This window comes from Lissotriton vulgaris, chromosome 1_1 (assembly GCF_964263255.1).
Source record: "Lissotriton vulgaris chromosome 1_1, aLisVul1.2, whole genome shotgun sequence".
NCBI lineage: Eukaryota > Metazoa > Chordata > Amphibia > Caudata > Salamandridae > Lissotriton > Lissotriton vulgaris.
The window spans coordinates 1872902636-1872915547 of NC_141685.1; the positions used below are offsets into that span (position 1 = coordinate 1872902636).

Below are 12912 nucleotides of genomic sequence, written 5' to 3' on the forward strand. Positions count from 1 at the left end.
ATTTGTGCACTTCCTCATATCTGTCGTAGCCAAATAAAGTCCGACTACTCTGGTATCAGTGTTAGCAAGTTCAGAATTACTTTATTGCTCCTACAAACACGGACCTACGAATGGAGGCTACTCCAAGCCCACTGGTAATCTTTTTACCTCTCGAACCCTTGGCAGAAGGCTACATTTGAACTCTCCAAAATTCTTTCAAAGATTTTTTTGTATTGAAAGTCTCCATACTTCACAAAAAATTGTTCTTTCTTATATATAATTTTACAACTGGTGATGCAGTAACAGTCCACAAGATTGCACACACAAATTATTTGTTATACAATTTATGGGGAACTATTTTATACTCGCCAGGTCACATTGTATATTTTTGTCATACATGCATTTTCTAGAAAAAGCAATAATTGTTTCTATGTTTTTGTCAAGACTTTGGTGCAAGCCCGACCTTAATATTGCCATCAATTACCATTCCTGTCACACGTTGAACGTGTTTTTACCTTTGACCCTGTACAGTGCTCCGCTGCCGTTTGGCTAGGTTCATGCTATTTAAATACGACATGCATACAAATAAGTTTGCACGCTGTCTGTGTTCATCCATTGTCTTAATGCTAGTTGCGAGAGACCAGTGCAGATTAAATCAAGCATTTGGAAAGCCAATAGGTTTCGCCTATGGGATAGCTATTGGCTTTGGCAATTTCTTTTTAGTCCTGTGCAACACGGCTGATAGTTCAAAAAAAGCATTATGACGTGCTAATGCGGAGCGCAATGGGCAGTGATCCATTTTCTCAATATGGGAATATTCTCTGCCTTCACAAAAACATTTTTAATTTCTTATGTCTGTATTTTATTTCAAGAACATACATTTAAAAAAATGTAATGGCTTAGGTGGCTAGAGGTAAAGGGAGGGCAAGGTGACATGAAGATTTGGGGTGGGTTGAGGTAAGCGTGATTTTAGGGTTAGGGGTGGGTAGAGCTAAAGATGAAACTTAAACCTTTTGAAAGCATGTGCTTATTGCTGAATGAAACATCCTCTAAATTATAAAAGAGGTAACCAGCAAACAAGTAAATGTGATGCAAACTTGGTTAATTCAGAAAAACATATACTGTACAATAGCCATTTTAAGCCTAGTGTGTAGGTTTACAGCGTAATCCTCAATAAAAGACAAGTGGACTAAATGTATGTTTCAGCTGGTTTTGAAACCTACCCACTCAGGTGGACATGTATTGGATCTTGTGTTTGCTAATCAGACTGAGACAGAGGTGACTGGCATACTACCCCAATGGTGGACTGACCACTCCCTAATCCACTTTAAGATCACTATATCCACTCATGTAAATAAAAATGCCTGTCCTGCATCCTACCGAATGGGAAGAGACTGGTCTAAACTACCGAAAGATAAAACGGATCCTACCTTCACCAATCAGACACCTTTTGCTCATGGTAATTCGGTGGGTCAGAATTATCTTGCCTACTGTAATTATATCACTGATACCTTTGATAAACTTGTCCCCCTGATAAAGATAAGGAATAGAGGGAAACCGTCAGCCCCCTGGTTCAGTGAGGAGCTGAAATTACTACGTAATCAGTGTAGACAGGCAGAAAGGAAGTGGCGAAGGCTCTATCTAGAGTCAGATAAGAGATTGCTAAAGATAGCGCAGAATAAATATAAAGGGGCCATCGTCAAATCAAAAGCTCTTTTTTATGCCACTTCTATACTTCAATCACCGAACAGCACAAAAACTCTCTTTAATATTATAAGGGAGCTCTCCAACCCGGACTGCACGAGCAACCGGGTGGTTGCAACACAAAAGCTCTGTGACTAAATCTCTATCTTCTTTGAAGAAAAGATTGCCGAAATCGTGGGGGGACTTGTTCAGGATAAAGCCAGCAGTCAGGACACTCTCCTTTTGACTGTCGAGGAGGAACCATGGGCAGTATCATCTATTGAGTTTTCAACCTCTCACAGAAGAGCTTTTTAACAGCCTTGCTCTTAGTGTATCTTCTGGCTCCCCCTTAGACCCCCTTCCTCATAAGATCTGGAAGGAGTATGGGCCAGAGCTATTTCCCTGGATGCAACTGATCTGTTGCCAGTCACTGGAGGAAGGAGTAGTGCCAGAGATATGGAAGCAGGCAACGGTAACTCCCCTACTTAAGAAACCCTCACTGGACCCAACTATCCCAGCTCATTTTAGGCCTATATCCATCCTGCCCTTCCCTATAAAAATCCTGGAAAAGGCTGTTAGTAGAATTTTGTCGAGCTATCTTGAATTTAGCCGCCTACTGGATAAGGATCAGTTTGTGTTCCGCCCAGGCCATGGTACAGAGACTGCGTTGGCTACCATGCTGGACACACTGCGAATGCGAGCCGACAATGGTAATTCATCAATACTAGTGTTGTTGGATATGTTGGCCGCATTCGACGCTGTAAGCCACGCAATCCTGATAGGCAGATTGGAGAAACTGGGGGTGAAGGGCAAAGCTCTGACATGGCTACAATCATACCTGCCAGGTAGACAACAGGTGGTGACCATGACTCCATATGCTTCTCCTAAATCCCTGGTTCACCATGGAGTGCCACAGGGCTCGGCGATCAGCCCTATCCTTCTTAACATATATTTGCGGCCTTTGATCCCCATTATAAAATCTTATGGGATCGACCTGATCAATTACGCTGACGACACCCAATTGGTGTTTTCCCTTGAAGGGAAACATGCAGTGTCTATGGACACATTCCAGGAATGCATGTCTGGTTTCTGTTTGGCTCAATGCAAAATCCCTACAATTTAACGAGGGGAAAACGGAGATCGTCTACTGCTCGACTGTGAAATTGAATCAGCAGCCACAGTGTCAGCTTAGGCTCTCCCCGGGGGCTTATTTATGATTTATGTGTCCCGGTTAAGACAGTGCGTAACTGGGAGTACTGTTTGTTGAATATCTTCAAATGGTATTGCAAACTAACAAAACTATCAGCGTCTGCTTTGGTCTGCTAAAAGCACTTAGACAGATTCTCCCTCTTTTTCACGTCGAGACCAGGCCCCTGGTGGTAAGGAGTATAATCTTATGCAGACTGGATTACTGCAATTCCCTATATTTAGGTGCCCCCTCATATATCTTGCAGGGACTGCAGAGAATCCAGACCTTTGCGGCCAAGCTGGCAATTAATAGACCACGTAGCTCCTCTACCACAATGGCTCTGAGAGACCTCCATTGGCTGCCCGTGAGAGACAGAGTCACATTTAAATCACTGTGTATTGTCTATAGAGCACTGCACAGTACGGGCCCCCTACCAATGCAGGAGAGATTTACATGGTACAAGCCCACTATGCGTCTTCGCTCCTCTAGTCTGAGTCTAGCAACAACTACCAGATTCAAGAGAGCCAGGATGGGAGGTAGGGCTTTTTGCATAGTAGCGTCCCGGCTGTGGTATGAGCTACCCCAGAACATCAGGCAAGCCGACTCCCTGATAGGTTTTAGAAGGAGCCTAAAGACCTGGCTATTGGCCAAAATCTGAGATTTCAGTACCCACTATTCAGCCCTGCCATCGGCCGGCTCCATGTGATTAGAATCTCTCAAAAAGCGCCAGGATACCCATAGGGTGGCAGTTGCGCTATACAAGAACTATATACAATACAATACAATACAATACATTGGTCATATGCAACAGTTTTGCTGCTGCTAGTGATTTGCGTTCAACAGTTAGAAATACAAGAAGTGCGAGCTTCAACTCTGATCGTTAGAAGTTTATTCAAACAAAAAAAGTACCACAATGCGAACGCAATTAGCTTGGAAGAACAGTAATCAAGATATCCATAAGTACTTGGTCCATGCTCTAGAGAAGACCACATAAACACAAAGTCAAAATAAGGCCGACAATTGCTCACCAATGAAAACCAAGAAAATAAGAGTGACCATGAAGCCAAGCAATGGTAAGTAAGAAGAGGCTAAAAGGCCCTTTTCATTTTTTGAATTTTTTTAAACAATGGATCATTGCAAGCGACAGCACACATTCATCTTAGGCAAGATCTAAAAAACAAGCCAACAGGGACCCCCCTTTTTTTATTCACTGGCCAATCCTCACCGGACTAAATCTGCTCTTTGACTGGCCTCTGAACACCAATATCTCCATTTCTCCCCTGAATCGCCTACAGCTTGCCTCCATCACACTGGGGCCAAGTGGTTGGAAGGGGGCATGGAGATGTTGGTGTGTGGTAGCCGGGGGTAACAGGGCGAATGGATTGGAAGGAGTTTGGGGTGTTTACAGAAAAAAAGCCTCAATGTAATATATATTTTTTTCACTTCACACATCACAACCCCAACACACCTCACACGTACACCTCTCACGCGCACACCTCTCACGCGCACACCTCTCTCACGCGCACACCTCTCTCACGCGCACACCTCTTGCGTGCACACCTCACACGCACACACACCTCTCTCTCTCGCACACACACACACAAATGGAAACAAACATAAGGGAACAAAGCACTTGGTTTTATGAGGTTTGAGAGACTCAGGAGAGAGCTGACTGGCTGCTGGCTACGCGGACTGAGCGAACCAGGGGTGATTTGTTAGTTGCCTCTTTGTCACTCTGCAACAAACATGACTCGTATCTCTCTCTAACTCAGCAAAAAACAGTACCTCACAGCGCCCACACAGAATTAGTGTCAAATTGTATTCAATCAGGGATGGTGTTGGCTCAACATCCTGTGATTTTTGGCAAGTCACTCTATCTGCCCCTGCCTCGAAAAAAATTTATGTGAGCTGGTGCTCATGTAAAGTGCTCCAGAACCTTCGAGATGAGTTTGCACTATATGAAAATGCTAAAAAAAAAAAAAATTAAAGAAAATAGTATTTCAATTACAGCGTGAGCATTGATCGACACTAATTAGGATAAATCAATTTGTATTTAGCCCATGCTCCACAGAAAGAAAAGGAAGTGACGCCTCGCACACACTGCTGAATTAGAAGGCAGCAAAGAGTGCTAATTATGCCAACCAACTGTGAGTAATAGGCAGGCGAAAAGCCACTTTTTTAGAGTTTTAATTTTTTTGACACAATAGGTCACCAAACCATTGCATGCTGCCTGCAGGCTCGATCCAAAAAGCGGCGTGGAGCCGAAACATAGGTCACATGCCAGAAAGTTTTGTTACTGCTAATGGTTTTTGTTTAGCTTTTATTAATACTGGGAAGCGCAAGCTTCAGCTCTGATGGCTTCAAGTTGTCTGCCTAAGTGCTAGCCGCACAGAAGAACACTAATCCAGAAATCAATCAGTACTTGGTCCATGCTCCGGGCAAGAACTCAAACACTTGGATGAAGGGAAGTGTAGAGGCGAAGACACACACCAATGTAAAGTAAGAACATGTGAGTGACAATGAGGCCAACCAATGTTAGATAAGTAGTGTGCAGGCTAAAAGCTCTTTTTTGGAGAGGTTTTTTCTCACCCAGAAACAATATATCATTGCCAACAGGGGAGACCTAAACAACCCCATTCATCTCTTTCTCCATCTCCCTGCAAGAGACCAACAAAATTAGAAGTTCTTTTTATTAACATGTAAACTAAAAGAGAATTTCATTTTTGGAAGTCTGGTCAGTGGCCTGATGTGGCAGAACATCACAGTTGATTCCTTGAAGTTGGACAGACAGTGTCATTTGTTTGTCAGTTGCCTAGCTATTATCCCCATCACGCTCCCAAAGTAGGTAAAAATGGAAAGCATACCCTTCTGCACTCTGTTTATGTTGTGTGAGCCAAATGCACCAAAGCCTTGATGACGGAACTGGCTCACTACCCTGGTCTGCACCGGGTGCAGGCCGATACAGTGCACCATATTATCTTGAATACACCTCCCCAGGGCAGAACATTAATTGGAATATTGAGCAGCTGCTTCCAAGCTGTTCTGTGTTCCAGAGTGGAGGCAGCAGCTGACCACTCTTCAAAGAGAAAACTAAGATCCCCCTGCAGGCGGGTGCAGTAAGAGACTGCATCCACTTGCAAGGGGTGTCTATGAGGCCCCCATACAAAGGACTGCCCTCAGGCAGCGTTCTAACAGTGCACCATCTCGTTGTCTTAGTGTGCCTCCTAAGGGCCTCTTTGCCTGTGGCCACAGAGGCAAAGCAATTTCCTCTTTTGCATGGGGCCATTCCCCCAGGCAAATGAAGAAATAACCTCTCAAGAGGTGCGATAACACTTCCATATTGCAGAAGGAGCCTCACAAGCAGCTACATCCCCTTCTGTAATGCCATTGTGCCCTGGGGTGTACAAAGCAGGCACACACGCCTGTTGTACACCCAGGGTAGTATGCATAATGCAGCCTTAAGTAGGAAATTGTGTTATATTATAGGAGAAAGAAATGCCACAATCTTGATACGAGTGGTGACTGAGCTTTCACAAGGTCCAGATATCTGACCCGTGAAAGGTAAACTTGTGTAGATGAGGAGTCCTTGGCTCATTCTTAATACCTTGGCTCCAACAAGGCCTTCCTCTGAGAAATGCATATTATACATGAGCAACAAACGAACGAACCATTCAGTCTGAAAGTAAATGACAAAGGATTCAAATCAAGTAAGATGCCTCACAACTGAATGAAATTTGATGTAACGATCAAAGGTACTAGCCAAAAACTGTGTTTTTGTAACACTTAATGGTGAGTTGGCTTCCGGTCAGAGTGAAAATAATTACTTTCTCAAAATGGCCATTACTGGGCAAGCCATGTGTTTGTTTTAAAAGGAAGCAATAAAAACAACTTTAGTTTATTTGGATAAAAATATCTTTTGAACTGTGTTAAGACTAGGCTGGTTACTTGAAGCTGAACTGTGCAACTTCGCAGGAATTGTTCCTGCTGAGCAGTATCTTGATTTTTTTTTTTTTTAATTGTCCTTTTTACTCCAGCTCAGATTGACAGTAACACGTTAAATTCAGTTTTATCTTTGGAATTACCCTGCACTAGCAACATCTTTGTTTGGCCATTCTGCTCTCTCTAGACATAAGAGTAGTGCCATGGGGCCAGGCAGGTGGAATCATCAGTTGTAAAAGTTCCATCAGTTTATTCTTCAGGCAGGCCATCTCTTCCTCTTTTCACAATATTTTCAATTGCCACTAGTTTCTAGAGAAGGATTAGTATTTCACAGGGGCCAGGAAGCCCCACTGGCGACATTTTACTACTGTAATTTGTTGGGGGGAGTAGGCGGTGAGTGGATAAACGATGCCAGTATGTTATTTTATTGTACTGCTCTCCCCAAACGATACCAAATCTATACTTTGTACAACAGTGCAAAACCTTCATGCTCTGTTAATTTATACACATGGTAAAGCTTGGAACTTTAGACAAAAGTTTTTAGTCCTTGTAACTGTCAGAGGTCAAAACTTGAACTGTGCAAGCAAAAAAGTTCCCAATTTTTTTCATTTATTTTTCTGTGCTTTTAATTAAGTAGTGACCAATTATGTTTAGTTGTCAGAGTTCTCGTGCAATAGATCTAAACGAAAAAAAATCAATCCTATAAACATGGTTCCAGTAACATTCCCAAAAAACGTCATATTATGAGTTCAAGTGCTAGAGGTTGAGCTTAAAATTTTTTTGTAAAATGGCATTGAGTTTATTGTGCTTAGCCTGCTGCAAGATTACAGAAATAGCTCTGTCATGCACATGCTGACTTAAACACAGGGTAAAGAATGGTCTTCCGTCACACTAGTTTGATTATGAGCAAGTTTTTTTTGAGGGGGTAGGTTGCGGGGGAGGGGGTGTGGGGGCCTTTATGGGATTATAAACCAGTCAACTTTTTGGCATATGAATTTAATTTTCTTGGTCAAGTAAAATTTGTATTTTGGCAATTCCTGAGGATCTATTGGACTCTGGGTTACAGTCACCAGTGATGAATGTATCTTAATGCTGCATGCTTGGATCCCTACTGCAGAGCTGCCAATGCTTGAGATTGCTTGTGTGACATTTCCATAATGTAATGTAATTCTGAGTGACATTCACCGACTGAGTGAAACTTTCTTGCAAGCAAAATCAAGCAGTGAAGATGAGGTAAACCTATAAATATAATACATTACATCCATTTGAACAACGATAAACTCCAAGAAGATTTAAAACTGCTGCAAAGAACTACACTTTAACACGTCCCGCAAATTTTGATCATTAAAGGAACCCCTGTGTTATGTAACCTCCGCACGAGATGAGATTAAAGTTAAGGTGTATTCAATTACAGGAGCACCAACAGCACAGCTCCCTCCCTGAACACGTCTTGTTCCTCCTCTTGCTCCACTGCTCTGTCTGTTCTGTAAACTCCAGAACTTCAGGCACAGCAGTTGAACTTACAGAAAGATACAAGGGACCTCGTGCAATACAACACAACTTAAAGGGAAATGTACATCAAACTTACACTGTAAAACACAACACCCTGGCTCTTAGACTTCCCTGAACCCTAGAGCAAAACGTGCAATGAAAGCTGCATGTCTGGAATCAGTTCAGATCTGAAACTCACTCTCCTAAAATAACTAAATTATAACACCTGACCATCCGCGAGAACCATGTTGCATAATCTGTTAGATATTTGCGAAACCCTCACACAACAAACGCAGCGCTGAGTGACACTTTTAGAATATAAGAAAGAGGTATTGGTTGTTTTCACTGTCCAGTTGGGAGAGGAGTTGGCCTAGCGGCTAGGGCGGCCGACCTAGAATCTGGGGAATCTGGTTCGAGTCTCGGCAATGACTCTGAACATCCTGTGATTCTGGGTATATCACTTAATTTCCTTGTGTCTAACAAAATAACGAATGTGTCCTCGTGTAATCCAACTGGTTCTATGTAAAGTGCTCTGATACCAGATTCGGGGCAAGTTCGCACTATATAAAACTCTTTAAAAAAAGAAAAAAGTACTTGTACGTAAAAACTGTCTAAAAGGAGAAACTCCAACTTTGACCCTCTTTGGTCCCTACACTCTCTCCACAAAATTGAGGTTGGTTGTCACTAGAGCAATGACCTTCGCCGCAGGTGGAGCACCCAGCTTGAGAGCAGTCAAACAGTCAGAGGAGCTATAGGTTCCGAGACCTCCGGCTCAGCTGGAACATTACTCAGGCTGGTGCATGATGATGAGACTGGTTAAAATTAATTAAGTTGCAGTAGGTACTAGTGATAATTACGAGTAGAAGCAGGGTCATGAGCAGTACAGACTCTTTCCTGCGGCCCCTCCACCTGTATGCACACCCCATATTCATAAACTTCACACAGTATCAAAGGACCAACCATCCTGCTATGTCAACATAGGCAAGGTAGTATTGGCCACTTGGGAAGAATATGTTGCAGCGGCTTCCAGTCTCATCAGAAAAAGCCTCCAGCATCGCTTCCCCCCCCATCCCCCTCAGCCTCTGGATCACCTTCTGCATTCTCATGCGTGAAAACGTGGCGCTGGCGATGCTCCTTGGCCATGCCTCTTTCTCACAAGTTGGTTCTCTAGGGCAGGGGGAGTGGTAGGATGAGTCCAAAGTATGGCAATGTGGCGCTTAGCCAGCACGAGACCCAGTAGGGTACATTTTGCATCTTCTATGGGTCCCAGACTTTGGGACCAAGAGAACCCGTAGAGGACAGTTCTTAATAGATGCCTCAACAGGGACCCTTGTTACCTCCCACAGCTCGCACAGCACTGTTGCCCAGTATATCTGTAGTCGGGCACAATCCCAAGTCATGTGGAAGTAAATGTAATTCTAGCATGGCTGTAATAAAAAAGGAAAAAATGTATGGTCTCAGTTGTGAGAGTGTTGTTCTAAGGTCTCTCTTTATGAAGTGTTTTGCATTCCCGCTCATTTGTGAATGTATACTGTTCGAGAATTGGTTAACGATATCAATGATGAAAATTGGGATTACAGGAATGTTACACTTCCTTATAATCTGTTCTCTCTTCCTAGAACAATGGAGCCCTTTGTTACAACTGTCCTGGGTAACTACCGTTATGTGTATAACGTCTTTTACTGGGCATACCGGGATCATCAGTTTGGCAGTTTTTATCACGTGATGTTTACTGGGTGCCATAAAGTTCGGCAGATCAAACTAGGCTAAATTTAGAGACAAAAAGACCTGGAAAATAACTGGGCATGTGGATTTTGGTACGGCTGACACCCAAATTGACTTATTATGATCCATTTTAATGGAAAACTCATAATTTGTGCTATTTGTAGCACCAGATAGAGTATCCCATGGTATTCGTTATCAACTGTGATAACTACTGCACCTAATAACGGGCCACTCATAACGAGGCTCTGTGTCCGTTTTTTTCTTTTCCAAGACCCAATAGTTGCAATATCACCTTGGCTTTTAATATTTTTATTTACTTTGCATTGTTATAAAGCGCAGTTCTAATAGACGGTACTCTACGGGCTATAGAAGAAATAATACAGAATTGCTTAGTTTCACTTACAGAGAGGTATTGTATAGCAATATTAAGAAAACCGCAGAGCACAGCTCTAAGATAAAACTGTATCTGCCAACCAATATGGACTAAAGCACTAATCAAAAATAAAGAGCAGAGAGATAACCAGCAGACTATACGAAACTGAGAAAAAAAAAGTTATGTCAGAGGAGAAAGGTGGAAAGATGTGATCCTCTGAACCTTTCAGATAAGCTGGGAACGTTCGAAAGGAACTAGTGATGACTCGGACCAGCCACAGTCATCTTACTTTTGATAACATCCGATTATATATTAATGCACTCGTTATTATGGATAAAGTATATTGATGGTTTCATTTTCTTCAGTTTTAAAGACTGCAGTTGTAGAACCCTCCTTGTCTAAAGAAAATCATAACTAATAATTTGAGGTGCGCCACTTATCCAACTAAGGCCTTTATTTATGAAGTTTTCTTTGCTTTTCTAGGTACGCGTAGCAGCAAAGTTCATAATTCATGCTCCTCCTGGAGAGTTTAATGAGGTATTCAATGGTGAGTGAATTTCTGCTCTTATATTCTATTTCAGTTGCAGTGATTCAGGTGTCAGCAAATTGCATTGTGCAATCATCTTATTTTATTCAGAAAATGTTTATCTGTTTCTAAAGCTTGATATTGGATTGCATATTTTCAGATATGTTGGGTCACAAATGTTTTGATGAAGTGGAGTTGCGTTTGTATTTTTGTTTTACGAAAAGGAGTTGTTGCCCTATAAGATGTCCTTTGCTTTGATGGCTTTGAACCTACCGCAAAAGTAATTGTATCTCCGACTCAGAATCCGAATACTCTTTATTCGGTATAAAATCAATTAACCATAAAAGCACATAAGTGACAGCATAAAATTTAGCAGTATAAAATTTAAATAATTACAAGATATTTAAAAACCATTCATTTGTTTTCCTAATTTTGACCATCAATTTCAGAAATTTCGCAATTTGCACAGTCTGTGATCTATCTGCCAACAGTTGTAGTTTGATAAAAGCAGGGCGACATTGTCTGAGGTCAAACTGTCTTAAAATTGGAAGGATCCACTTTTTCCTAATTATGCTATAATACTTGCAGAACAGTACAACATAAATAGTCGACTGAGCAGAAATATGGTCGCAGGGACATACACAAAGGTGACGTGACCAGTCATTTGTATTAGGAAAGGTAAACCATATGTGCAAAAGGTTAAGGCGTAGGTATAAAAGCAGCGTCCTATCGTATGATCCATCTATATCTTTCAAATAAGCTCCGACTCAAACCCGTAGGTGTTTTAGATGTGACCCTTTCCACAGGTCTGCCTGTCAGGCAGTAAAGACATGGAGGTCTTGTCCATGCACCCACCCTCTGGGAAACCCTCAGTGCTTGCTCGGGAAGGCTTTCCCTTGTGAGCCACATCTTCATGGGAAGACAAAGCACTGGCATAGAGTTTTATATACAACAGAAGGCCATGCCAGAGGAAATCCTCAATAAGATCTAGGTAAATTGGATCACTTACCATGGCTTGGAATAAACCCTGTACCTGTCTATGCATGGAACCCTACATTGTGAGCTTTTGCCAACCAGAGATATTGTTCACCGAAAAACTGTTGAGCACTATGAATGTTCCTCCGCTTGATCTAGTTCTTGCCATGTTTGGTAATTTTGTCTCTAGTTTCCAGAAGTGTTTGGTGTCGTTCTGTTTCCCTGGGTGCCGGCTGACTGTAACCATGGGCCAACATTTGGAAGCCTTCCACTATCTCGCAAGTCTATCTTACTCAAGCATCTTTTCCTCCATGCTAATGTTGCATCTTTAAGTCACATGCAATATGTCCACCCAGCTGTGTGGATTACTCTTTTTGTAAGGAGAAGTATGGGCAAGATGGCGTATGCTCCTGCCGATGCAGTGCTAGGCGCTCCTGCAGCAGTTATCACTGCTGGAGCATCCCTTTCTTTCCATCCCAAGTCCCTTTGTTGTTGGTGGCATGGGGATTGGGTTCTTGGTGAGTTGATTCTCCATGTAATTTTCCTATGTAGCACCTCTTGGGTAATGCATAGTTGGAATGCCTGTGCAGCCCTCGTTGCATTGTATGGTGTTTAATTTGCAACTGTGCAATGTGCTTTATGGGGGAGACTCATCCGTTTGAACCCCCTTCTGTAATACTAAAGTGCTGAAGGGGGAAATAAATTGGTGTACATTTATGTTGAGCTTCTGATGTAATACAGCACTCTTCCATGACTGTCAATATATTTGGAAAGAAGTCACTATAAGATGTTTTATACAACATGATTCCCCTTTGTGTAAGTGTCACCTACTTCTTGTAATCACTTGAGTTGTTTGGCATTTGCTTGAACTGTTTACAGTAATTAGCACATTTTAATTGTTCTTTCTTTAGATGTCCGGTTGTTGCTTAACAATGATAATCTTCTCCGAGAAGGTGCAGCCCAGTAAGTAATGATTGCTTTCATGCTAAAACTTTGCTTCACTTATCAAATTATTATGTGCAAGTATGCGTT

General features: G+C 42.2%; 1 protein-coding gene and 1 pseudogene across 1 annotated transcript in view; both read left to right on the plus strand.

Moving 5' to 3' along the window:
- LOC147751328 (uncharacterized) overlaps positions 1–2785 on the plus strand; it is a 34775-nt pseudogene extending 31990 nt beyond the window's left edge.
- Positions 1–12912, plus strand: part of CAPZA2 (capping actin protein of muscle Z-line subunit alpha 2) — a 314968-nt gene that overhangs the window by 63054 nt on the left and 239002 nt on the right. The window contains exons 2-3 of the mRNA XM_086919391.1: positions 10863–10926; positions 12792–12843. Of these exons, the coding sequence (XP_086775517.1) occupies positions 10863–10926; positions 12792–12843 (116 nt within the window). The remainder of the gene's footprint in view (positions 1–10862; positions 10927–12791; positions 12844–12912) is intronic.